The sequence below is a fragment of the Pelodiscus sinensis genome, chromosome 1, assembly GCF_049634645.1.
Source record: "Pelodiscus sinensis isolate JC-2024 chromosome 1, ASM4963464v1, whole genome shotgun sequence".
Lineage (NCBI taxonomy): Eukaryota > Metazoa > Chordata > Testudines > Trionychidae > Pelodiscus > Pelodiscus sinensis.
The window spans coordinates 36,726,519-36,754,281 of NC_134711.1; the positions used below are offsets into that span (position 1 = coordinate 36,726,519).

The 27,763-nt window shown below is 39.0% G+C and overlaps 1 protein-coding gene across 4 annotated transcripts in view; it reads right to left on the reverse strand.

Moving 5' to 3' along the window:
• The window catches only part of IL17REL (interleukin 17 receptor E like), a 66,178-nt gene that overhangs the window by 19,986 nt on the left and 18,429 nt on the right, over window positions 1-27,763 (reverse strand). For 2 of the 4 annotated variants that reach the window (XM_014573403.3, XM_006122631.4), the window contains 10 exons: window positions 23,270-23,297; window positions 15,388-15,537; window positions 14,512-14,621; window positions 13,144-13,258; window positions 10,852-10,896; window positions 7,213-7,352; window positions 6,963-7,034; window positions 5,544-5,598; window positions 3,661-3,824; window positions 1,163-1,210 (listed from right to left, as the gene is read on the reverse strand). In XM_014573403.3, the coding sequence (XP_014428889.2) occupies window positions 1,163-1,210; window positions 3,661-3,824; window positions 5,544-5,598; window positions 6,963-7,034; window positions 7,213-7,352; window positions 10,852-10,896; window positions 13,144-13,258; window positions 14,512-14,621; window positions 15,388-15,537; window positions 23,270-23,297 (927 nt within the window). The remainder of the gene's footprint in view (window positions 1-1,162; window positions 1,211-3,660; window positions 3,825-5,543; window positions 5,599-6,962; window positions 7,035-7,212; window positions 7,353-10,851; window positions 10,897-13,143; window positions 13,259-14,511; window positions 14,622-15,387; window positions 15,538-23,269; window positions 23,298-27,763) is intronic. The other 2 variants (XM_075927972.1, XM_025184421.2) reach the window with 2 other exon arrangements.

Genomic DNA, 27,763 nt, shown 5'->3' on the forward strand with positions numbered 1-27,763 from the left:
GGCAGTGAGGGGCCCCAGAGAGCGGGAATGCGAGTGGCAGTGACCATGTCAGCACCCCGGGAGGCACCCCCGAGGGGTCGTATGTGACCACGGCCCATCACAAAAGTATTTTGAAATAACACTGTAATGTAGACATACCCTTAGGGAACAGTGACCTAATTTCTTCTCCTTAATGAATATTGTCTTTAAGGTGCATGTGGTAAATGTTCATGATGGTACTGAAAACACGTCCAACCTCATCTACTTTTGTATTTCATTGCAAACTCAAAATTCAGACCAGATCCACTATTAGGTCTGCAAACTTTTCCTATGATGATATAAAATTCAAGAATTGCACATCTGGGTATGGACTCAAGTGAACCTCTAGGCCAGGGATGGGCAAGAGAGCCTCTGCAGTCAGGATCTGGCCCGCCAAACCAGTTGATCCACCCTGCTGCTACCTCACCCCCAAGCCAATTGAGACCTGGGGAAAGTGGAGCGTGCACAGTCTCCGCTCCCCACCAGGGGCACGCAGTGCCTAAAGTGAACCGCTAGCTGTCATCATGGCATTTGGGGCAATATGGTGCTCCAAATTTTGTGGTGCCCTAAGCAGCTGTATATTTTGCATGTGAGTTGGGATGGCTCTGCATCTATCCAAAGTCTGTATAAAGTGCTGCCAAAACAGATGCACAAAGCTGCATACCCACTTTGCCCAGAGAGCCCTTGACTACAGAAGGCAATGGAGAATCAGGTGCTGAATTTTAATGTCAGTTTTGATGGGAGGAGTAGATACTAATGTCCTTTTCCCTAACAGCAGAGAAAACAGCAAATGAATGGCAAATGTGCATTGCTTTTTACATTTTCTACATCTTCTCATTCTCAAATTTGCCATTGTGAAAGCACATTTCTATTAGCCATATTATGTCATCAGCTTTAAAGCCCATTCAAATAAAATATGGTTCCATGTGAGCCATTTTCCATATCTGACCTTTGAATTAACTTCTATAACACAGCATCTTCCTATTCTAATATTTCTTATTTCCCTTATTCCTGTTTTCTTTTCATGATGACAAGGTAAAGAGTATTCTTACCAAAGACTATTAGAGATGCATCTTTTGTAGCTGATACCTACAAATTGAGGAAGGATAGTATAAATGGTTAATCTACAAGAAAAGCAATTTACCTTCATGCAAAGTCTTGGATGAGTGTCCACTCGGGAATATTTTACCTGCTTGAAAAGAGAGTGCTCAGAATTAGTCTCAAGGTACGTCTACACTGCATCCTAATATCAAAATAAGATATTCTGGAATAGTTATTCCAAAATAGCTTATTTCAAAATAGCACATCTACAATGTAGGGAAGCCTCAAAATTAGTCCAAGGCAGGCTTCCCTAATGTAGATGTGCTATCTCAATTTAGAGCTCCAGGAGGCAATGGGGAGGAATAACTTAGAATGGCCCTAGTAAGGGGCTATTTTGAAATAATAGTAGTGGAGCATCTACACATGCCTTATTTTGAACTAGCCATTTCAGAATAGGCATTACTCTTTATAGAATGAGGTTTACAGATTTCAGAATAAGCCGTCTGTTATTTTGAAATTGTTTCAAAATAACGGAATGGCTCTGTAGACACTCGCATTGTTATTTCAAAATAACACTAGTTAACTTGAAATAATGGTGCAGTGTAGACACAACCTCAGAGAGTACTCAGAATTACTTTACAAGCCAGTATCAACAGAAAGAACAAACCACTGAGCTAGAAATACTTTGTATGACTGATGTATTAGAAAGGGAACTGAAGGTTTTTTCTTTTAAAAAAATGTGTCGATTATATAAAATAATTTAATTATTATAATGGACCAATCATTACCTTCAGTGGGAGTTTTTGCTAAATAAAGTTTGAACTGGTAATACCTACCATTTATATAGCACTTCTCATTTTCAAAACACATAACAAACAACTAATTAATTTTGAAGTGAAATGTAATAATTTTTTCTACAGATCATTAATGCTATGATTCATACTGCACCCTCATAATTAAACAGAACTTCCTATGGTGTCAATAGAAGATTTGTGCAAACACCATGAGAATGTGACCCATTAAATCTTAACTAATTGATTCAGTAATGACTTGCTTTCTTTAATTCAATAACAAACTGATCACTCTGCTCTTGCTATTTCAGGCCCTGATTCAGAAGGCCATCCCTTTTGTCATTTTAGTTAATACAATTGCCAAAAACAGCAAACTTAAGCCTTCTTTTTGGAAAGACTTATGCATGTTCTTAGCTATAAGCACAGAAGAAGTCCGACGGGGACCACTGAGGTATGTGACATTAAGATTGCATGTGTTTGTGGATCAGAGCTTTATTAAAAGCTAGACATGAGGACAGCTGTAAAGACTGAATAGTCACTAACCACATGGCCAAGAGTTCTGAACCTTTCAGCCTTCCAGTTTCAGTGCTACCAATCCCAAACATTCAAAAATCATGAATTGGGCCCCAAATAATCATGTGATTGGTTTAACAATTACAAGACTTTTAAAAATTAATAACTTGTGGTTCTTTTTATTTGACTGCTGGTGTTACAGTCTAGGTGTCATGTGTTCAAGTTGTTCTCCACAACTATTGGAGAAAGAAAGGAAGGAAGCTGCAATTCTTGCCTAACCTTATAAATCCAGACTCTGGAGCTTTAGGAAAAGCACTCTGTATCACAAGCCTCATGATTAAGTCACAAGAGTGAGCTATGAATTATCCTTTTTCAAAAAGAATCAAGCCACCCACAATTTCAATACCTACAAAAAGCATGAACCTGATTCTTATTTACAGTAGGCCCTAGTCTACACTGGGGCTTTATTTCAAAATAACCGTCCTTTGGTCAACTTTATAAGCAGAGCATCCACAATATCAAGCCCTTCATTTCGAATATTGGCCTGCTTATTTCAAAATCTATACTCCTGTTTTTCTCAGGGAATAATGCTAATTTCAAAATAGTTATTTTGAAAAAGCGTTAGTGTGGATGCTCTAGATGCCACTATTTTGTAATAACTACTCCCCAGAGTAATTCAAACTAATAACCCCTCCCTCCCTCCCCCCCCAGTGATTCCTGGAGCTCTAAGTCAAGGTAGCACGTTCTCATTAACAGAGCCTGTCTCACACTAATTTTGAGGATCCCCCATACTGGGAACCTGCTATTTTGATTTTGTAAAATTAGGAGTTATTAAGTCAAATTTAGTTATTTTGAAATAGTTTCCTAGTGTAGACATGACCTAGGGATCTTTACACCATTCTGGGAGTGTAACAGGACATTAGCACAGGTACACATATAATTGTGCTGATTCTAAGGTTCCATTACACTACCAGTGTGATGTAAAAGGGCTTTATTGTACATAAAAATCAAGGTACAATAATTTTAAAAATGTCTTTTAGCAAAAATGTCTAGGTTCACAAGAATTTCAACCATAAACCATTTTATGAATAGCAGGTGTTTCATTCTTTGAATAACTCATGCTGTTTTGATACAATAAAAACTTAAGTGCTGTATCAGAGCATATGTAGGATAGAAGAGCACAGAAACAAGCATTTGCAACTGCCTTTACTCCATGTCTTACCTACTTATGTTATGCATTGGCTTTAGGAAATAGCCCTTAGTCTTACAGTCCCTAAAAACACTATATAATGCTTACTTTCTCTGGAGCTGTAATTGATGAGTTTTGTAGTTCTACACATGGGTCATTCAACTTTGTTAACCTGCACAAGTTAACAGTGACGGACACGGGACAGGCTGGTTCCCAGGCTAGTGTTTGTGTGGCTGGATTATATGCAATGTTATCCCACAGTGCCTCTGTATCTATGCACAAACAGCAGAAACATTATTTGAGATTAATTAAATGAATCTAAATGATACGGAAATAAAAAAAATCATGCATTAGCATTTAAAATAAAACTTAAGGGTCCAATTCTCTATGCCCTGACAGAATGGGTAATCGTTTCCATCCATGCAAACCTGGCTCAGTGATTATAATATTTTTCACCCACTTTGTAACTGTAAATGCCTATGCAAGAAGGCACAGTACTAGAGAATTAGACTCACTGTCGAGAAAGAGCAAATAAACTCAAACTAGGAGGTGGAATTATTCTAAGACTCTGAGTAATTATTAAAACTAAATGAACAATCCACAATAAATAAACTGATCTGAATAATTAGCATCTTTTTCTGTTCACTGAACACTTCAGGCAGACTTATTTCACAGATTTCTTCAACTTATTTGGAAGTGAGGGTGTTGTCTTTATGGTTTGCAAACCATGTCCTGAATACTCACTGTTGAAAACTAGAGCTGTCTTATTTAATTGCAATTGGTTTTATTCTCTGATTGACTGACTGTGGAAGAACTTCCAGCATGCAAATTTAAAAATTAATTCTGCAAACACCCATGCAAGAAACTTGGAAATTTGGATTTGTGTAATACCTAATAAGGGGAAATGATATTTCTGCAAGTAGGTGCACCAATAAAACTAGGTCAAATGAATGTTCACAAAAAAGTGAACACAAGTATTACCCAGCATCATAGGAGACATAATGGGGGTCAGAATCCCAGCCTATAGTGGAAAATGGGGGCATGAGGTACTCTAACTACAACTTCCCATGAGGTGCAACAGTAGCTGAAGTGAACCCAGAAAAAATATTGATATTTCTTAATCCAAATCTTTCAGATTTTTGGTATTCTGATTTATTGTTCTGGATTAGAATAAAAAGGCATGTTGAATTATGAGAATTTATTGCAGGACAGAAACCCTTCACCACATAAAACACTGAAAACCTATCTCATTTTCAGTTGACATCACTACCTCAAGCCAGAATGTGACTTCATTAGATCTACCTGTGTAGTAACTGCCCACCAAAGGAAGAAGTTTGCAATCAGGTTCACTGCCTGCAAATAATCTTAGATTCATTACTGGCTTTCTATTTATTAATGCAGCAGATTCAAGCTCTTTACTCTCACCTTTAAACCTCGATATGCTTTCTTCCACCTCATCTCCTATTCCCATTCAGGTTTCCTCTGCTCCTCTCTATTAACCATTCCCAAACTCAATTCTTTGCCTTCCTTTATTCACCCTTTACATTTTCAACAATCTCTTCCTTCTTGTCTGTTAGGCCCTCTCCTTTGATTACTTCCTAAAATTACCTTCATGGACTCTTCCCAAAGCTAACCTCCAAGCTGTTGTTTAATTCTGATATCCTTGTGCTTGAATTAAGAAACAAAAATTATACCAATAGGGTCAAATTCTGCTCCCATTTATACCATCTGAAGTCAATAGAGTTACACAGCATTTATGTTGTTGTAAATGGAGAGCACAATCTGGCCTATTAGAAAAAGATCAGATGAAAAAATATAGATTTAATACCTTATTTTCAAGTTATTTGCTGTATTATGAATAAAAATAGTCACTTCTTAAAATGCAGCAATCCAAGCTTTGTCATCTTAGATACAAGCGCATTTAAGGACACGGTACATGTCAGGAACTGACTAATAGCTATTTGGCTATGCAATAATTACAATCTACTTGCCATTTTTAAAAGGGCAAAGTTGTGTCCTCCTTGCATCTGGGATCGCTGACCAGCCCTGCAACTCAAAGAATTGACATTAGCTAGCCAATGATATTCTCAAATCTGCTGTTTTTAAGGCAGCTCAACCCATATATTCCAAGTCAGAGCACATCAAAACAATCCAGCCACAGAGATCTGTCACAGCGGCTGTTGAATTATTCTGGTTTGCCTCCATATTTTCCAAAATCGAACGTCTATGTTTAATTTTCATTTAATTCACTTGACATTCCAATTTCAGTTTTAATAGTACCAAATGCTTTTAAATTCCAGAAATGGCACAATATCATTTATAATATGCAACTATGCTAATTTATAAATTTTAGGTCCCAAATCTACTCACATTGATATCAATGGGTGTTTGGTTATTGACTTCAGTGAGTTTTGGATCAAACCTTATGCCTTTTTCATGGTAACCAATTGAATACTTATATCCTGATCCTGCAAACACATATGCATGTAAGTAGTTCAAATGGCTTCCTTTTTTAAGCATGTGTGTAAAAATTGAAACAATAAAAACACAGACTGGAAATAAGGCATACATTTTTAACATGAGGGTAATTAACCACTGGCCAATTCACCAAGGATAGTGACATATTCTTTAGCACTGGCAATTATTAAATCAAGATCAGATATTTTTTCCAAAAGATCTGCCATAAGAGTTATCTAGGGAAAGTTATATGGCCTGTGTTATATAGGAAGTCTGACAAAATGACTTCAGTGGTCCTTACTGGACTATTAATCTTTGAATATCGTGTGTCTGCAGGATCAGGGACATAGAATCCAATAGACACGGTTGCTGATTCCAATAGAACCCAATAGTCACAACTCTCAGGCCTGGTCTACAGTAGGACCTTAGTCCAAAATTAGCCTCTAAGGTCAATTGTGTAAGTAATGCATCCACACTACAAAGCCCGTTATTCCATAACAAGGGGCCAATGAATTTTAACTCTGTAGTCCTGCTTTTCATGAGGAATGACACTATTCCCAAACTTGTAAGTTTGGAATAAGGGTAATGTGAAGACTCTAGTGCCACTAATTCAAACTAATTGGCATCCAGGAGGCCTCCTGCAGCTCCCTAGAGTGTTTCCTAGGGTTCTGAGTCTGAGGTAGCGCATCCACATTAATGGAACCTGCCTTGGACTACATTTGATTCTTCCCCATAGTGAGGACAGAGAAATTCGAATTTGTAAAATTGGGTGCCCAGAAGTCGAATTTAGTAAATTTGAAATAATCTCCTAGTGTAGACATGGCCTCAATTATTTGCTAAGCATGGCTCAGAACCTGACCATTCATATTACAGTATTTGCTGTAAAGAGGTTGGCAGGTGATCTCCTTTAGCATCTGTTCCAATCTTAAATAAAGACTATCAAAATATTTTACCTCAATACAGAGACAAGGAAGTAACTGAGAATATTGTAAGGAAGTTGACTTCAAAGACTCCGTTCCTTTTAACTGAAATTAAAAAGACAATGGTGAGTCCAGTAATTTGATGCAGCAGCTGGCTTTTAATGAAACTACATATAAAATATTAGGCCAGATTATATATATATATGAGCAACATTACTTATGTGAGTAGTTCCAATAAATTCAATGAGAAAATACTGCCAGCCTGTAATAAATTCTTACTCACCAACGCAAATGAGCCCACATCTTCACAGGTAAACCATTTGTGACATAAACGAACATAATAGTCATGGTCTTGAAGAAAGTTTGATACAATCACAGATATCGTTTTCCTCACCCTGTCCACATTATAATCCAACTTCCCAGCTGAGATAAGAAAGAAAATGAACACATGAACTTATTATACAAAGGTTCCTAGTTATGTTGTCAACTAACTCTGATTTGTGCATGTGTAAATCTCCCTCTTATTGGCATATTTGATTTCATTCAATATATATTTAGATCTACATAAATATCCTCCTCTATTATGCTACTTCATGATTTTCATGAGATTGAAGTTCAGAGCCATCCAGTTTATTTATTTATTGTTTTAAGTAACAGTGCGGTCAGGCCAAACTAATTGCTGACTTTACCTTAACAGCATTTCCAGTTGTAAATTCCAGAACTTGAAGAATTTAGTCATGTATTGTCACCCCTGCGCATGTCTCTCCCAAAACTGAATAGAAAATATATTTTTTTCAAAGATGTGCAGCTTTCTGTTAAACCAAAAACATGTTTGACTTTCTGAACAAAATTTTTCACTGCCAAGCCTCCTTAGGACAGGAGACATTGCTGTTGGGTAGGCTAATTTCAGTCTAACTGTGGGGTCCTCTGTGTTGGTTTAGCGAGGAATCTTCCCTGTCCTTGCAACTAAGGTTCAATGTGCTCTCTTTGTTTATCTATATTTGGGGATGTTAGCATATAAATGGGAGAACAGGGAGCAGAGGGGTGGCACAATTAACTTTTTCATAGCTAAACATTTATTTGAATAATTCCTATTTATACTCCTTGTGGTCTTTGTCAAAGCTGCATATGCATTGGAGAAAATAAATATTTGTTATTAGCAACATCAGTCTGCTACATGGTATGTGGGATGATGATCTTGTTCAATGGCCCAATTCTGGCACTAAAATGTGTTATAGATTGTACTGTCATCTAAGGTACCAAACAACTGATATAGGACTTACATTCCTCTGTAACCTTGTAGCCTGTAGTTACCACTAGAGCTGGTTTGGAATTTTCCAGTTTAAAAAAACTCAGTTTTCACAAAATCCAAAGTTTTCCATGAGAAAATTGTAATTTTTTAAAAAAAATCAGGAAAATACAAATGAAATATTTTTGTTTGTGTCAGTATGACCTAAATCATATTTTTTTGGTTGAACTGATCTGAAACATTTAGTTTCAAATCTACTCAACAAAGCATAAACTACATTTCCCTATCACCACACTGCCTTACGAGAATTGTATTTCAGATCACCATCTCTCATATGGACTGGGCTCCTCAGAGGATGACATTGCCAGTAATGCAATGTAGATTTCCCTCTGGCTGTGCTGACTGGTACAGCAGAGAGTCACGTGACTCTGCATGCATCATGAGAGGGATGGCCACAGAGTCTAGCCCAGAGTCTAGTAGAGAAGGGGCATCAGGATTCTGAAAAACTATTGCCAAGAGGTAATATACCACTATGTGCTTCTTCAGGTCAATAAATTAAAACACAGCATTTCAATTTGGGAAATATCAAAAATGTTTTCTTTTGGTCAATAATATCAAAATGAAATGGATTTGATATTTCCAGATCATAATTTTTCAAAAATTTGTGTTCTGCAAAAAGTTTCAAAATTTCTACTTTTTGTTGCAAGGACAAAAACAAATGTTGAAATGTCGGGCTTTCTGTCTAGACTGAAATTCTGAATTTCACTTAGCTATGATCAGGGAATAGGGCTTCTGTGAGTTGCATCAGGAACCAGTTGTATTAGAATTTAAGAAGGACGTCCTTCCTGCTGCTTTTAATTATTCATTGTGTTACATTATTTAGCATAAAATTTGTAACTTTGGTCTTCCAATCATTTGTTCCTATTCATTCATTTGATGAGTGTCATTGATAAACTCCACACTGTCCACTATATATTCTACAAAAAACTAATCACCTACTGACCATAGTTTTATGTGCCCATCAGAGACATGCAGTTTTTGTGGTGGTAATGCCAAGTGTCCAGTTTTCATATGAGCATCTGGTCAAAGAGGGACCCGCCCTAGCACAGTGAAAATGAAGATGGAGGAGGGCAAGCACAGAAAAAGAGGGGATGGAGTGAACAGGACAGGGCCTCGGAGGACGGGTGGGCAAGGGTGTTCAGTTTTGTTCAGTCAGAAAATTGGCAACCCTAGCTAGTGGGGTTGTGCAGGGATATGGGGGTGGAAATGAATAGACACACTTCAAAGGTTAAAAATTTCAGAACAGGTCTATCCTAAGCATGGCTGGTTTTTAAGCCTGTTAGCCTTGCACTACCCCTTTACGCTCTCTCTCTATAAAGTTTCACTTTAAAGCAAATGGTCATTGGTGGCACATGTGATTTGCATTAAACTTTATTCACTGTGCACACATGACTAACTTTCCATTGTCTTTCAGGAACAAGTATATACTAAACTTTTGCCCCCCACCTTTTTGTTGGCAATGGCATTATTTACATGATCATATAGCACTTGAAACAGGATTATGCCATGTGGGGAATCATTATTTTATGAACATGCATTAACCAAGTTGAAAGTATAGAACAATTTAATATACTAACTGTAGTAGATAAATATGTGAGAACTTCATTGTTGTGTGGCTCTACCTTAAAACTTTATGGGGAATTGCAGGTGCTTACTTTTTAAAATGTGTTTCTCTTCCCTGCTGTTGTGTGAAAGACCCACCCCAACAACAGTAGAAACTGACTGATTGACAATGTAGAGGACATTGTGATCCTAGCTATATACATAGTTCTCTCGGATGTTTAAACTGAAAAAAATTCAGAGAAAAATGCTGGATTTCCCCTAACCTCTTCCAGTTATAGCCATCCTAAATGTTGCTTGCAACAACAGTAGTAGAAAAATATTCACCATGATATTTTAAATGGGCCATGTCCCTTTAAGGAGAAAGAGACCTTTCCTATAGTCCATACACACGTGTGACCTCCAGCAATCATCAGTATAAATTTGAGTGATATAAGTAGAAATACTCCCATGCAAATTAAAGGCTGCAGCAGAGGTCCCTGGTACCTATTCCTGGAGGCCAAACTGAGGGTGTTTCACGAGGCATACCTGAGCGGTCAACAAAGGCTTCCCTTGTCGACCGCGGTGCGTCTATACTGCCCCGCTGTGCCGGATCAGCTGATCGTCAGCACAGCGTGGCAGCCATTTTGATGTAAATAGAGCGTGATTATTTAAATCACCGCTTCATTTTGCTATGCCTAGTAAACTCATCACATGGCTCCGTCGACGGAGCCATGTAGTCTAGACACACCCTGAATGTTTAAGATTTAATATTAAACAGAGTGTCAACCCCACTTTTTATCTGTTATCTACAGTTTCCAAATCAATATGCCCAAACCCTTACATGTAGCAGAATACCCCCTGCTCTACTAACACTATAATTTCTGTTGACAATAGTTGGAACTGCAGAAAATATTATAAATATACAAGTATAGCAATATAACAAGCAATGGTCCACTGGAATACTTGGCATCTGTAAATTATTGAGCCATGTTGCATTGCTTGACTATATGCAATTATACAAGCACAATGACAGTGATTCACATGTTCTAGATCCAATTATGTGCACCTCACCAAAACAGACTGGAATATGTTTTCCCACATCATTGTTCCTGCAATCTGCAAAACATGGAAAAAGAAACTTCAGCAGTGTTGAAATAACTATACACCTTTAAGTAGAGCCCTGCGTGGATTCATAATTTCTATCCACATCCACATCTGTATCCACAAAAATGAGCTGCAGATATCCACATTGACATCTGTAGATGCAGATACCACTTATCAAAGCAGATATGTGCAAATTTTCAGGGGTTTAGATACAAAATTTGCATCCATATCTGTATCGCTATCCGCAAAATGAGCTGCAGGTATCTGCATCCACATCCATGGATAAAGATACCCACAGATATAAAACGCATATCTGTGGATTTGCAGGGCTCTACCTATTAAAAGTCTATCAATCTGGATTCATAGGGCTTTCATCACCGTATTTCTGGGTACCTCCTAAAAGGAAATCGCTCTAGTGCACTTGAGGATCGTGCCCCTGTTCTGTTTGTGTGTTTGTTTGTTTGTTTGTTTGTTTGTGAAGGCAGAACTTATATGTCTACTATGAAGTCATAATAGATAATGGCATACAGCAAATGCTTCCTTCCTTTTCACACACTGATTACTTCACACTAGCTGTGCACTAAGGAAGCTACCTTCCCAGTTTTGGCCTTTTCCGACTACAAATGATCATGGGAACCTGAAATAAATTTTCCATCAGGGCTGTTATACCACATTTCTTTAGCCATTGTAACCAGCAATTAATGTGTCATTCCTTCCTTGAAAGAAACAACAGTAGTTTCCCAACTCAATTTATCTGATGTAGTGAATGTTTGTGATCATTTTTCATGCTGATTTCCTCTTACATTTACAGTTATAAGAAATACATTATTTATTTCCTAGGAAGTTTGCCAGACATAAAGGTCAATATACGCCCTGGCAGATGACACGTGATCAGAAATTAGCTATAAGAACTGATATAAACATGTACTTAGCTAGCTCTGTACATCTCCAAGGTTGATTTCTAGATTCAGCTTTTTTGGCTAAATCAATATTAGAGTAGTATTTTGTTTTCTTTTTCCCATATAATCCAAGGAGCAATTTTCCAATATATTTCTTTGTTCCTTGTTCCATGTAATGTGGTATCAAATTGGGCTTTCTAAAAGCCTTTTTTTTTTTCATTTATGTTCACACAGTTTGTTTTTCATGCAATAAAAAGTGAGGTAATGCAACTGAAGTTGAAATGTTTATTAAACATCATAAAGTTATATATTTAAGGCAACATGGAACAGAATATATTAAAATCTGAAATGCCTGGGAAGCGGGTATAAGAGGCAATTCAGCCTGTATTCAGTAGGACAACTAACTTGCCCTTACTACAAAGTTTTTGCAAATAAATCTCTGACAAACCAGGGTATGTCAAAAAACCCGCAACTGACATGTTTTTATTCCCAAATTTAGTGCTTTTAATTAGATACCTTTGGCACCTCCAGTCTGCACATTCTGGCATGCAGTAGACAACATGCTACATTTTCTTTATAAAGAAATTTTAGAAGAGTATTTTTTTCCAAATGTCATTTGCTACATTTGGGTTCAGGGATATGGCTGGAACGGGTGAGCCAAGAGAAGAGGGAGGCAACAAGGTGGGGGAGCACCTGGGCAGGGAAGGGCTGACGTATGGGCATTCACGCACTATGGTGATATGTCATCTGACCAGTCTTATTGTCAAGTACATACACTGTGCTTTAAATAGTTTGGAACTGTCACTAAATATATATGTACACAGAAACAAGTAGTAGATTATAACATTAATTGAAAACAGAAAGCTTTCCTAGAAAGCCGTGTGCATGTCTTCTTAATTTCTTTGTAAAATCTCCCAAAAGTGCTTATTCTAATCTTTGAACATAGTTGGTAGGAAATTGTTTACATGTAAAATACGAAAATCATTCTTGGAGCTGAACTATCAAAAGGTACCAGAGGCCCAGGTCTACGTGCAGAGCAGTTGTGTAACAGCCCCCTTAGGACTAAATCTGTTGTGGGATAACTGCACATTCAGAGACATTTTACTAGCACAATAGCAGTTCTTGAAGATTCTTTTGTGGTTGCAGCTTCACACGCACACTTTTGCTTGTGAACTTTGAGCCTCTGCTTTGCATATATTTAACAAAATAATTAAGATGTACAACCAAATGTATCCTCAGCTGGTGTAAATCATCCCAGTCACATTGACTCAGATATGACTAAGCTGACATGTAACAGCAGAAGATCTGGTCCTATTCACTGCTATTTTTCTGAAACATCACTTTAAAGATCATTTCCTACCTTCAACATAGTATTCCTGACTCAACTTGACTTCACAGTAATTTGGTATTGTTTTCATTGTCACATAGATGTGTTGTGCTACATTGACTTCAAAGCAATTAAACTGCACGTGAACCTGTTTAAAACATACATTTAAAATCAAGGTTTTCTATAACTTGTAGAACACATAAGATACAAGATAACATAAGGCTAAGCAATGAGTCACTTTGTTCACACTGGCTTCTTTTACAACACCACTATATAGCCCAAGAGATCATATAATTGAGAAGAATATTTAAAAACCCCACAGCTATTATTTTCAGAAAGGATTTCTAAGAGTTTCATAATTTCTAATCCAAATGGAGCTAGATTTTGATATTGGATACACAGATCTGGTACAAGTCGTGGATGGCAGAACAAATTCCAAAGTCTGACCTTTCTAGCAGAGGTCTCTAAAAGATCATCAGTAGTTTGTCAGTTTTAAGACTCTCTTGCATGTATATTAGAGGTAAATTTTTACAATAATTGCATAAATTTCATGCAGGAGTCATTCATTTTCAGTCTGCAGTATGGAATTGAGGGAAGTAAGGATCATCTGAGGTCACTAGTGCTAGTTACTGGATATAAGCCAAGAGAAGCTGTTGGGTAGCGCACACAAAATTTACCTCAATTTCAATGTTACAGGCTGTTGCTGAATGCTGCACTAGGGCATGTTTGATCACAGAATAATATTAGAATAGATAGAGGCAAAACACTATTTTTATTAAAGAGACTTCAGTTCACATGTCATAAGGCATTATGGTCCTTTCACAATATGTACACAAGCACAAAAAATAACATGCTTCTGATGTTAATAAAACCTAACATCTACCAGTCATTAAAAACAAAAAATCCTCTTATTTTTCACATAGTAGGTCAGATTTTTAAAAGGTACTAACTCTGGGTTCAGGATGGCCCTGCAATTTATTTTGCAGTGTGAAATTAATAACACCAACCATCTAATGCATAGATCTCTAAGTGAACATGTTCCATAAGCATTTTCAGGTTCAAAACAGCACACACAGGTACAAAACGAAAGATCATGTTGAGGCTCGTTTGAAAACTAGGCTCTGTAAAGTGAAGTATCTCTTGCAAAATGATCGATGAAGCAAGTATTAAAGGTGGGAAGAAGGGAGTCTGGATGGTATAAAGAAGTGATGCAATCTGAGTCATATTTTTCTATCAACAAGTTTTTAGGTAACATAATAAATGTACAATCATCATGTACATATTTTGGCAAAGTCAGGGTGTGATGAAGAAAAGAGAGGCATTAAATGTATTCTTGTTTTTTTTTTCCTATAAAGGCTCACAATATTTTTATGCTAAGCAAATTAAAAAGAGGAAGCCTACCTTCCTTCTACCAAGCTTCTTGTTTGTTTTTCTAGAAAACCTCACGCTCACACACTGAGATTGCTGCGTGTCCACAGATAGAAAACAAATTTCCAGACCACGAATATTTTCTGAAAATAATTTTAAAATATATTTTTAAACGTTTATAGTGTTAACATCCTAATAAAGAAAAAACTAAACTGCAAAACATGCAGTGCATTCATAGGGTTTCCTTCTATGCACAAGTTTCGGAGATTTATCTCAGTGTCAAAATAAGGTTATACATATCTATGCCCTTATTTTCATAATTTATAATAATTGTTAGAGATTAAAACACCAATTCTGCTAATCCAGTGTTTCTCAAAGTAGGCTGCAGGCCAACTCGGAGAAAGCTGCTAACGGGCCGCTCCAGTTTGTTTACTTACCGGCTCCGTAGCCATGGAGCCTCATGGCTCCCAATTGCTCTAGTTTGCTGTTTGCAGCCAAGGGAAGCCATGGGAAGCAGCAGCCCGGACCACATTGAGAAACTCTGGGGTAGACTGTTAAGTCATCATGAAGACAATAGGGCGTCAGACAGGCATAAAGATACATCTATAGAAAGGCAGCTATGGGCTCAAGACTTTAGTGGAAGAAGGGAAAGTATTAATTGTAATTTATGGGGTGCAATCCTTGTTCCACTGAAGTCAATGGCAAAATTCCTATTGATTTTCATAGGGCCAGGATTTCACTTTGGGATTTAAGGAAAGCAGTACACATGTTTTTCCACACAATCTTGCTGGTATCATTAATTCAACTCAGCTTGGATTTGAACGCTGCAATATGGAACAAAATCTAGCCGAAGGACCATAAACAAACAGACAAAACCAAAATGGTTCAGTAACAAAACTACTAGCCTACCATCAAGATGCAGTGTCCCTTTAATGCTTAAGTGAAGAGAACATTGGTTTCCCTGTACACACTTCATCATTGTTGAGAGCTTCATGCTTTTCAGTACAGTAGAAGATAAAGAGGCAGGAGCATCACGGCAGAAACTGTTAAAAATACCAGCTGTGAATATCAAAAATATACATATATATAAATCCAACTGGGCATATGGCATTGATCACAAACACATCCAAAAAAAATCCAAAGGTAAAATCCTGGGCCTATTGAAGTCAATAGGAAATATGCAATGACTACAATGGCTCCTGGATTTCACCCCAATGTTTCTATGAGAGGAATCATGTGAGACAGAACAGCAAAGTCCTGAAGAGCAAAAATTGCTTGGGCATTTTGGTGGTGTGGCAGTTTCAGAAGGAAATATCCACCAGTCACAGTTAAGTGACAAATTGGCCAACTCAGGAGAGGAAAAGGAGTCTCTACTTACAACTGTAGTCACCAAACATGGCTGTACCGTCAGTGCTTTTAGGCTCTCTCACAACCATTTAATTCATTGTTCTGTGATCAGAGCCATTCTTGGATTGACTATTTAATTCTATGGGGGCTGGTGGACTATCTGGGCTGCTACTAAATGTTGTTTTTACAGGAGGGGGCACCATTGCCTTTCTATTCATGAAGAAACATCTCATTTTTTGTGCCCTTCAGACCATGAAGCTCACAAAAAGTAATGAAAAAAGGGCCATATTTATCATTTCCTTCTGAGAGTTGTGCATCCCCTACACGTCATTGCTTGGGTCTCCATGCCAATCGTATGTGAGTCTATTATGGAAAGTCAAGAGTAGTTGAGTGGCAGTCCTGTGGCCCCAAAATCCCAAGCAACTTGATGTGCTTCAGCAGCTCTTTGCCACCTGTCCAACCCTCCAAACTCCCAAGCCCCACCACATTAAGCATGATTATCCAGGATTTGTATGAGCAGAGTATGATTTCACCATATTTATTATGCTTTTCTGTCTAAAAGATGTTGTCTTGAAATCATGTTGAAGAATATTTGATTAATGAGGCTTTGGTATAGATCTGTAATTACTTGGCACCGATCTGAAGGGATTAATTTTAACACATACCCAATTAACGGTTGTTTGAATGAGTTGCTAGGTGGTATTTGCTGGAATCTCCATTGTCACACATTGTCTTTGCCACATGCACTACATTTTTGTCGTGTTAGGACATAGCAATGCAATGATTATTAATACTAATAATTTCTGAAGAATTATAGGGGTGCATGGCATGAGTCATACAAATAAAAAACAAGGTCCTGCCCCAAACAGTTTACAAGCTAAGGGCTAAAATGTGCTCTCTGGCTTCATGACCAAGAATAGCTTCCACAGATGGATACCTATTTACCTCCATGGGAAGTGAGCCATGTCCATAACAAGGAAGTGGGGTGGAGGGAAAAAGACATGGGAACATGATTTTCCTACCAATGATGCAAGGAATCACTGATATATTAGCACTCAGAGTCATTGTTACCTGATCTCCATGCACCTGTGGGGTTCTCATTTTAAGAGGGAGGTTGAGCAGTTGTTGTTGGTTGGGGTAGCCCATCATCATGGATCTATGAGGGGCCAAACTAACACCTAATGCAAATGTGTGCCTCTCTGTTGTTTTCACAGGAACAGAGCCTGTGACGGGGTGCAGTTGTAACCCAGACACCTAGGCTATGTCTACACTCGCGGCTTCTTGCGCAAGTACAGCCGTTCTTATGCAAGAATCTGTAGAGCATCCACACTGCCTGCCCATTCTTGCGCAAGTAAATTTACAGTACGGCATGGTAAGAGAGGGCTTCTTGCGCAAGAGCTGTGCTCTTTTTTGACAAGTGTAAGCCCTCTTGCACAGGAGCTCTTGCGCAAGAGGGCAGTGTGGATGCTCAGCAGGGATTTCTTGCGCATGAAAGCCCTATGGCTAAAATGGCCATCAGAGCTTTCTTGCGCAAGAAAGCGTCCACACTGCCATGGGCGCTCTTGCGCAAAAGCACAGCTCACACATGGCAGTGTGGACGTTTTCTTGCGCAAGAAGCCGCGAGTGTAGACATAGCCCTAGTGTGGTTACCATGCAGTGGCACCTAGACTACAGCAACAGTTAAGACCAAGAGACCTCTACAGCATTGTCTAGGCAGCAGTTGGCTTTTAGTTCAGAGGGTAGAGGCTCCTATACTCTGCTTCAGAGATCCCAGGTTCAAAGCTACCCAGTGGCGGTTACAGAGTCACAGAAGACTGTTAGGGGTGCTTCCTGGAGTGCTGACAAAGACACTAACATTTACCTCTTCACTCTCTGGGACTTCTCACCAGCCTGTCCTGCTAGGCTAGTTTAGCTGGTCTCCCTCAGCTGAATCACAGAGCTGAGATCGCTGCCCCTCCACCCCTGGCCAGGAGCAATATAGACACTAAAACAAAGGGTTACAAAGAGTTTGGGTGGTGGCCTATGACAGGCAGTTGTGGGGAGGGAAGATAGCAGGGGTGCCAGAGGCAGGCTCTAGCTGGGAGTTGTTTACTTAGGCAGCTTCCAGTCAGCAACCCTGCAGGAATGTGGCTCTGCTCTGGCAGGGTGAAGGAGTTGAGAGGAGTGGAGGCTTCATTGGCTGCTCCTGTCACCAGCAAAATATCTTAGCTGCTGTTGGTTGGAAACTGGCCAATGGGAGCTAAGAGACTTTGCTAAGGGGTGGGGCAGAGCGCAAAGCCTCCCTCCTCACTCCCAGAATAGAGCAGCCACATTTAAAGCAGCCGCCTCTGTGCTGTGCTTAAGGTTCCCAGCAAAGCATCCACAGGCTGGATCCAGAAGCTTGGTGGGCTGGATGCTGCTCACTGGTAGCCTCTTGCCCACACCTGATGTACACACTGATTACTCCCCCAAGTAACAATTACTTACACTAAGCTTGATGGGGGGAGGGATAGCTCAGTGGTTTGAGCATTGGCCTACTAAACTCAGACTTGTGAGCTTGATCCTTGAGGGGGACCACTTAAGGATCTGGGGCAAATCTGTCAGGGATGGTACTTGGTCCTGCCATGAGGGCAGTGGACTGGACTTGATGACCTCTCAAGGTCCCTTCCAGCTCTATGAGATAGGCATAGTGAATAAAAGTGATTTTATTAAGTACAAACTGTAGGATTTTAATGGATGAAAGTAAAAATAGGCAGAGCACAGTGAATTACAAATTTGAAATGACAAAAAACGCATAGCTAAATCTAACACACATTCAAACTCACCCTAAAACTGTTCTTATTCCAGCTAAGCCTCCAAACCAGGGAAGTCCCTTCTCCCTGGGGTCTCTGGTTCATTTTCTTGGGAGTGCCATGCCAGCCATAGACAAAGAATTGAAAACTTTGCATCTTAAATAGCCTCTCTTTCAGGTGGGAATTATGTTTTACATTCTCCCTGCTGTGGAAAATATCTGGTCAGCCCCTACCAATTCAGGAGATCACATGACATCCTAAGTCCAACCACTGCCTAGATTTAAAGGACAAAAGTGGCTGTTTACAGGTGATTACCCAGACATTGTGGGAAACCCTATTGAAGGATTTCATTTGCACATTTAAAACGATTAACCATTCCATACTCCATGTCTCGTAGGGTATGTCTACACTTGCAGCCTATTTCAGAATAGGGCTGCAAATGTAGGCATTCGAAATTGCAAATCAAGCCCGGGATTTAAATATCCCGCACTTGATTTGCATCTTTCCGGCTGGGCGCCACTTTTTGAAATTGACAAACCCAGAATAACTGCCTGCGTCTACATGCAGCAGTGAAATGGGCATTCCAAATAAAGCCCTCTTTCGAAATACCTGTTATTCCTCCTGCAATGAGGTTTAACAGGTATTTCAAAATAGGACTTTATTTTGAATGCCCGTTTCACTGCTGCGTGTAGACACGGGCAGTTATTCTGGGCTTGTCAATTTCAAAAAATGGTGCCCAGCCAGGAAGATGCAAATCCCAGGATACTCAAGGAGCTGATAGAGGAGGTATCTGAGCCTTTAGCTATGATCTTTGAAAAATCATGGCAGACAGGGGAGATTCCAGAAGACTGGAAAAGGGCAAATACTGTGCCCATCTATAAAAAGGGGAATAAGAACAACCCAGGAAACTACAGACCGGTCAGTTTAACGTCTGTCCCAGGGAAGATAATGGAGCAGGTAATTAAGGAAATCATATGCAAACACTTGGAAGATAATAAAGTGATAGGGAATAGCCAGCATGGGTTTGTGAAGAACAAGTCATGCCAAACTAATCTGATAGCTTTCTTTGATAAGATAACGAGCCTTGTGGATAAGGGAGAAGCGGTGGATGTCATATACCTAGACTTTAGTAAGGCATTTGATACGGTCTCGCATGATATTCTTATTGATAAACTAGGCAAATATAACTTAGATAGGGCCACAATAAGGTGGGTGCATAATTGGCTGGATAACCGTAGTCAGAGAGTTGTTGTTAATGGTTCTAAATCCTGCTGGAAAGGGATAACAAGTGGAGTTCCTCAAGGGTCTGTTTTGGGACCCGTACTGTTCAATATCTTCATCAATGATGTAGATATTGGGATAGAGAGTACGCTTATTAAGTTTGCAGATGATACCAAACTGGGTGGGGTTGCAACTTCTTTGGAGGATAGGGACATAATTCAAAATGACCTTAGCAAGTTAGAGAAATGGTCAGAGGTAAACAGGATGAGGTTTAATAAAGAGAAATGCAAAGTGCTCCACTTAGGAAGGAACAATCAGTTCCATACATACAAGATGGGAAGCGACTGTCTAGGAAGGAGCATGGCGGAAAGGGATCTAGGGGTCATAGTGGACCACAAGTTGAATATGAGCCAACAGTGTGATGCTGTTGCAAAAAAAGCAAATATGATTCTAGGTTGTATCAACAGGTGTGTTGTAAGCAAAACTCGTGAAGTCATTCTGCCGCTCTACTCTGCACTAGTTAGGCCTCAGCTGGAGTACTGTGTCCAGTTCTGGGCGCCACATTTCAAGAAAGATGTGGAGAAATTGGAAAGGGTACAGAGAAGAGCGACAAGAATGATTAAAGGTTTAGAGAACATGACCTATGAAGCCAGGCTTCATGAACTGGGCTTGTTTAGTTTGGAAAAAAGAAGATTAAGGGGGGACATGATAGCGGTTTTCAAATATCTAAAAGGGTGTCACAAGGAGGAAGGAGAAAATTTGTTCCTCTTGGTTTCTGAGGACAGGACAAGGAGTAATGGGCTTAAAGTGCAGCAGGGGAGGTTTAGATTGGACATTAGGAAAAAATTCCTAACTGTCAGGGTGGTCAAATATTGGAATAAATTGCCAAGGGAGGTGGTGGAATCTCCCTCTCTGGAGATATTTAAGAACAGGTTAGATAGACATCTGTCAGGGATGGTGTAGACGGAGCTTGATCCTGCCTTGAGGGCTGGGGGCTGGACTCGATGACCTCTCGAGGTCCCTTCCAGTCCTATTATTCTATGATTCTATGAAATCAAACATGGGCTATTTAAATCCCGGGCGTGATTTGCAATTTCGAATGCCTACATTTGCAGCCCTATTTCGAAATACCCTTTCTCTGCATACAAGAATGAAACAAACACCAAAATAAGATATACAGATCCAGTAGACTGAGACACTAAAACTGATAGGTTACATGAGGTGTTTTGTCCAAAGCATCTTTGAGTTATGCTTATTTGTGTCCATAAGTCAATTTCATAAAGCATGGGGGGACCATCACAATACCCACTCACATTGGCTCCAAATTTGATCTATAAAAGGGAGAGGGGAATATATCAAATGCAACCACAATACATAAACTCTACGACCCAGATTCTCCACTTGCTTACGCTGATTTTATGCCTGTGGAACTCTATTGAACTCAGTGGAGACATACCAACGTAACTAGTGGAAAAGAGTAGAAAATCAGCCCTTTTACCTTAGCTCACATAATTTCAGAGCTACCTAATATTTAACAATATGAAGCCTATAGGGTATTCAGCTTTAATCGCAGCTCTTCATTTAGGAAAAAAAATGCTGTACAATCTAGAGATCTCTCTTGGACAGCATTGTGATTGTTCATATTCTGACACACCAGCCCAGAATAACTAGGATGCAGTATTTTCGCATGATCAAATTATTAAACAATGAATCAAATAATCAATTTGTAAGAACCTGGAGAATAATAGGATTCTAAGGAATAGTCAGAATGGTCAACAACAAATCATGCCAGACCATCTTAATTTCCTTCTTTGAAAGGATTACTGACCTAGTGCATGGGGAAAACAATAGATGTGATATACCTTGATTGGTTCTTCAAGACATTCTCATAAGCAAAATAGGGAAATATAGTCTTGATTAATTTATTATAAGAGGAGTGGACAGCTGATTGAAAGACTATCCTCAAAGAGTAGTTATCAATGGTTTGCTGTCAAATTGGGAGAGCATATTTTGTGGGGTCTCACAGTGGTGAGTCCTTCCTCAGTCCAGTATTATTCAATATTTTCATTAATGGCTTAGATAATGAAGTAAGAAGTATGTTTATAAAATCTGCAGATGATTCCAAAGTGGAAGGGGTTGCAAGCACTTTGGGAGACAGATTTAAAATTTAAAATGACCTTGATAAATTGGAAAATTAGTCTGAATTCAACAAGAAGAAATTCAATAAAGACATGTAAAAATTACTTCACTGAGGAAGGCAAAATCAAATGAACTATTACAAAATGAAGAATAGTTGTCTAAGTGGTTGTACTGCTGAAAAGTATTTGGGGATTGTAGTGGACCACACACAATATGAGTCCTCAATGTGATGTAGCTGCAAAAAAGGCTAATAGGGGTATCCCTACACTGCACCCATAGCTCTAAATAAATTGCGTAGCTTATTTTGAGTGTATTTCAAAATAGCTTATTTCATAACTTGGCACTGTCTACACAAATAAACCGCTATTTCAAAATGTCCCTTAATCCTTATGATTATGAATGAGGTTTACAGGGACGTCAGAATAGTGAGCCCTTTATTTCTAAAGCTATTCTGAAATAACAGGTGCGCTGTCAAGTCGTTGAATACTCTATTTCAGGATACTAGAAGTATCCTGAAATAGCGCCGTAGTGTAGAAGTACACTAAGAGTTCAGGTTGTGTTAACAAGAGTATTATATATAAGACACAGAAAGCAATTGTCCCATTCTACATGGCACTGGTGAGGCCCAAACTGCAGTATTGTGTCCAATTCTGAGTACCAGAATTGAGGAAAGATGTGGGCAAATTGGAAAGAGCCCAGAGGAGAGCAACAAGATAATAAAAGGTTTAGAAAACTTGAGCTATGAGGAAATGTTGAATAAAACTGAGCTTGAGAAAAGAAGACTGAGGAGCTACCTGATAAAAATCTCCCAATATGTTAATGGTTGTTATAAAGAGGACAGGGATCAGTTGTTTTCCATGTCAACTGAAGGTAGGGCAAGAAATAAAGGTAGATTTAATTTAGATATTAGGAAAAACTTTCTAACTATAAAGGTTGTTAAACTATGAAATGATTGTAGGTACTAACAGCCACATTTGGGTGGGCTGGCTGAGGAAATCCTAGCAATGATTGTACTAAGTAAGGAAAATTGCAAAGCAATAAAGCACAAAATTCAAGAATATAACATAAGAATGACCACACCGGATCAGACCCAAAGTTCATCTGGCCTAGTATACAGTGCTCTGACAGTGGCCAATAAGAACTATTACCCTAATGTTTTACTTTAGGAAAAGATTCTGTGAAGCTAGTTTTAAATACCACATCAAATGATCATACTGCCCTGATGTGGCCTTCAGAGTGGATTTATTACCTGTTCTGATTTTTTTTTTATTCAGATTTTAAGAATAACACAAATGGGAATGTCTTATACTTACTGGAAGGTTTGCTTTTACAATGAAACCCCTGCAAATAAAAATAACAATTATTAAAAATACTGCTTTGAAGAAAAAAGATGCTATAGACTTAGTATACATGCAAATATAAACATAGTTTAACAAAGTCTGCATCAGATAAATAATTTTTTAAACAGAAGCACAACTTACCTTCAATAACACAACAATGGAAACATACAGAGTACTAAGTTCTTTTTATATATAAGAACAATCCCATCAAACTATGCCCTTTCACATAACACAGGAATTATAGATCACCCAATACACTAATAGGCAGCAGAGTTAAAACAAAGTATTTCATGCAACACATACTCAACTTATGGATGCTGGAATGCTAAAAACGTAACTGGGTTCAAAAAAGAATAAGATACATTCACAGATGATAGATCCATTCCAATGAGGTAGAGCAGCCTCAGACCAACACAAGGGGAATTAACTCATCCTGTTGGGGTCCGCTAACCCAGCCTCTTCCCCTCACAGAAAGTACAGGGGCAGGGCAGAAAGTATAAGACCAAGTTGCTCAGTTTGAGCCAAACGTCTTGCTCAGGAAGCTGAATCAGGTGCCCACAACCAGCTATAGTGAGTGATGACTCTCTTGAGCCAGCCTGGAAACAAGGCCAGCCACTGCCTTGGAAACTGAGAAACTCAAAGTAGAGAATGAGGTACTCAGCAGGGTGACTGGGAACCAGGTCCCAAGTGGCCACAGAGAAACCCAACCAGATAACAGTAAAAAGCAGCCAAAGGAAAAAAAATATTGGTCCTGTTGTGTTGCTGGGAGCCAAAGCAGCAATCTAACACTTCTAAGCCAACCTAGTGATGGGATCACCCATCCTTTAAAGGGCCCTGGGGTGGGATATGGTGAAGCAGAGTGGACCCATGTTCCTCTATCCTTGTGGCTGGATGAGCAATAACTCCCACATCCAAAAGGCCTGAACTATTGCCTGTTTGCTCAGGATTTTGGCTAGATGGACCATTGGTCTGATTCACAATAGTCATTTTTATGTTTTTGTACAGCACTCAATTGAAAAATTGTCAATGCTATTTATTATGTCAAAATATATATTGAACTGTTTGTACTTCCATTACTAGTTGATTGTACAGGGATCTGGTCCTATTTATGCTAACTGCCTTCCATACACTTTTGAAGCTATAGAAATAATAATTAATAATACTACTGGGCTGCGCCCTGTACTCTCTATGTTTGCCAACCCCCCTCTCTCTGGTTGCTTTCATTTTCATGGCCGGAGACCATGAGAGTGTGATGACATCATTCTGTCACCTGTCAGGAAAACATTTTTTATATAGAGAGACAGATTAATAGTAATCAAATGATTTTCAAAGAGGATTTATGTGTATGACAAGTCAAACATTCAGATTAATCATTTCCAAGATTTGTAAGACTTGCCCTTTTATTTAAAAGTATTCAGGCCCTAATTCCATGAATGGGATTACTCAAGTGGGTAATTGCAAGATTTGTGAGTAGAACAATGGAGGGTGGGGACATTTTCTATTACTGTCCTCTTAGTATAGTCATTTTCTTCTGGTAAAAGCCAGTACAAAGAAGATATTAAATGCTACTGCTGATGTGAACAGAGAATTTTGATCTGGTAGAATTTTACACCCACTTCACAGGAGAGAGAAAAATCTTGAAACCAAATACATGCAAATCTGTGAAGATATTTAAGAGTAGGTTAGATAAATGTCTATCAGGGATGGTCTAGACAGTATTTGGTCCTGCCATGAGGGCAGGGGACTGGACTCAACAACCTCTCGAGGTCCCTTCCAGTCCCTTCCCTTCCAGTCCTAGTATTCTGTGATTCTATGATTCTATGAACCAGCATTGCAGGATAAATACCAGAATTGCAGGATAAATTTACAGGCAAAGCTCAGACATCTTATTTCATTTTTTAAAAAACACAGCAAAAAATAATTGCACAAATCTTCAGTTAGGATTATGGCTCCTATCCTGCAAAATGTATGCTTAACTTTATGCTGTTTAGCCCATTGACCCCACTGATGACACCCATGTATCTAATGTTAAGCCCATGCATAAAAGAAGGGTGACCATATTTCCCTGCACTGAATACTGGATACCAGGTAAAATTACTTGTGTTCAGGTGAGCAATCATACCAAAGTTCAAATTAACATCAAGTTGACTGAGCCCCTGTTGGAAAGAAATACTCTGTAGTTGGATTCTTTTTATGTACTTTGCTATCATTCAAGCTGCAGGGCTCACACTGTCAGGGATGACACACACAAACCTATCTCCCCGAACATATATGGGGAGAGGTTATTCCCAGACACCTCTCTCACATGGAGCGGAGGGGTGAACTGGCCCAACCTTCCTGCCCAGTGCTCATCATCCTCCATGCTTGGCTGGGCCCCTCAGATAGACCCACCTCTCGTTGTACCTAGCATTGCATTCTGAGGCAACACATGGGCAGAGGGAATAACGGGTCACATACCTGCCCTCCACAGATTTCTGCCACAGTTCCCATCAAAATATGGCCAGCAGCAGCCTTGTGGGACTTTGTGGGAAGAAAGGAACAAGATTTGCAACCAACTGCAGGGAGGGGATGACCGGGCCCATGTCTTTGCAGAGCTCTTCTGCCCCCACATAATCCCATGAAGCTGAAAGCAACTTGTCCCTTCCTACCTACACAATGTCTATTCAATATCAACAAACTCAAAAAAGTCAGAGTTCTTTTCCTCATATTGCGAACACAGAAAAATGGCTGTAAATTTTCAACAAAGTCATTTCTATATCAACCAACAGCTGACCACCTGCATGTTTGCAAGTATTGTGCACTGTGGGTACAGGGCATTTTGCATTATAATGCTGTCATTTTTAGTACATAACAACTTATACACCAATTTGTGTTTGCTATAGTTCACATTGGCATTATCAACAGAGTATGCAGCAAGACAATTAATGTTAAGATGGTGTTTCTCTTGGCAGTTCATCATAGCATAATGAAAACCTTTTGCAAATTCATCACTGTCTTCATAAAAATCAAGCAAATTTGTACTGAATGCTGCCTGATACAGTGAAATATTGGAAATATCTTCCTGTTCCCCTCATTTGAGGCTTGATTGCTACAGAGAAATATTCAGGGGGTAGCCCTGTTTGTCTGTAACTAAAAAAAAGTAAAAATATGGTCCTACAGCACCTTAGAGACTAAGCAAAAATATATTTACATAGTATCATGAGCTTTCGTGGGCACAACACACTTCTTCAGATGACAAATATGGAGCAAGAGGCATGAAGCTTCAAATAAAAAGCAGAAAAAGTGAAGAAAGGGGAAGAGGGAAAAACTATCAATTAAAAGATCCATGCTAAATGAGGCTAATAGAGTGGACTGAAAGTGCCCGATACTTAGCTCTTCATGTCATTTGGGTATTGAATATAATGGCCCATCCAGTTCATGTCTTTGTTCAAGTCATGAAGTGTCAAATTTGCATATGAAGGCCAGTTCTACAGACTCTCTCTTTAGTTGATTCCTGAAATTACTTTGTAAGAGAATAGCCACCTTTAAATCCATTAACGAGTGCCCAGGCAAGTTAAAATGTTTTCCAACAGGTTTCTATTGAATAACGAATATACCATTTTGAATATCTGATTTGTGTCCATTAATCTTTGTTGTAGAGACTGTCCAGTTTGGCCAATATACATGGCAAGCATTGTTGACACTTGATGCCATATATCACATTAGTGGATGTGCAGTTGTATGAACTTATGTGGTTAGGTCCTCTGATGATGTCACTAATATAGATATGTGGACAGAATTGGCATCAGAGTTTATTGCAGGTGTGGGCACTGAGTATGTCTGAAGTGTGATGCATGGTTGCTGGAAAGAACTTGTTTCAGGTTAGAGGTTTTTATGTAAGTAAGGATTAGTCTGTCTTCCAAGGCCTGTGAGAGTAGGGAATCGTTTTCCAGGATAGGTTGTAGATTGTTAATGATGTGATGGAGGGGTTTAAGTTGGAGATTGTAGGTGATGACTAGTGGTGTTCTTGTTTTTTTTGTTTGTTGGGCCTTTCTTGAAGAAGCTGATGCCTGGATACTTGTCTGGGTCTGTCAGTCTGTTTTTTTGCTTCCACAGGTGGGTACTTAAGAGAAATACGTATGTTTTTCTATTGGCATGGTAATTAATCCCCTAAACAATCCCCCACAGACTTTGGAGTTAAAATAATGGTCACTGATAGCTCCGCTCTGGTTCCTCTGGAACACAATTTGTTTTCAGTATTTGAAATATGAAACATTTCACTGGCAAGCTTATTAGCACAGTCCATGCTGTTGTAACTTAGGCTGTGTTTAAGTTGGGCGGTAAACTGTTGCAATTTCCCATGTTGCAATTCAGTCACTTTCCATGTTTGAGGAGATAAAGAACTTGCTAATATTTGTCATGCCTTTGGTCAGTGTATTTTTCTTATGCTCATTGGCTGCCCCAGGTTACTTTCACCTCCATGCCCAG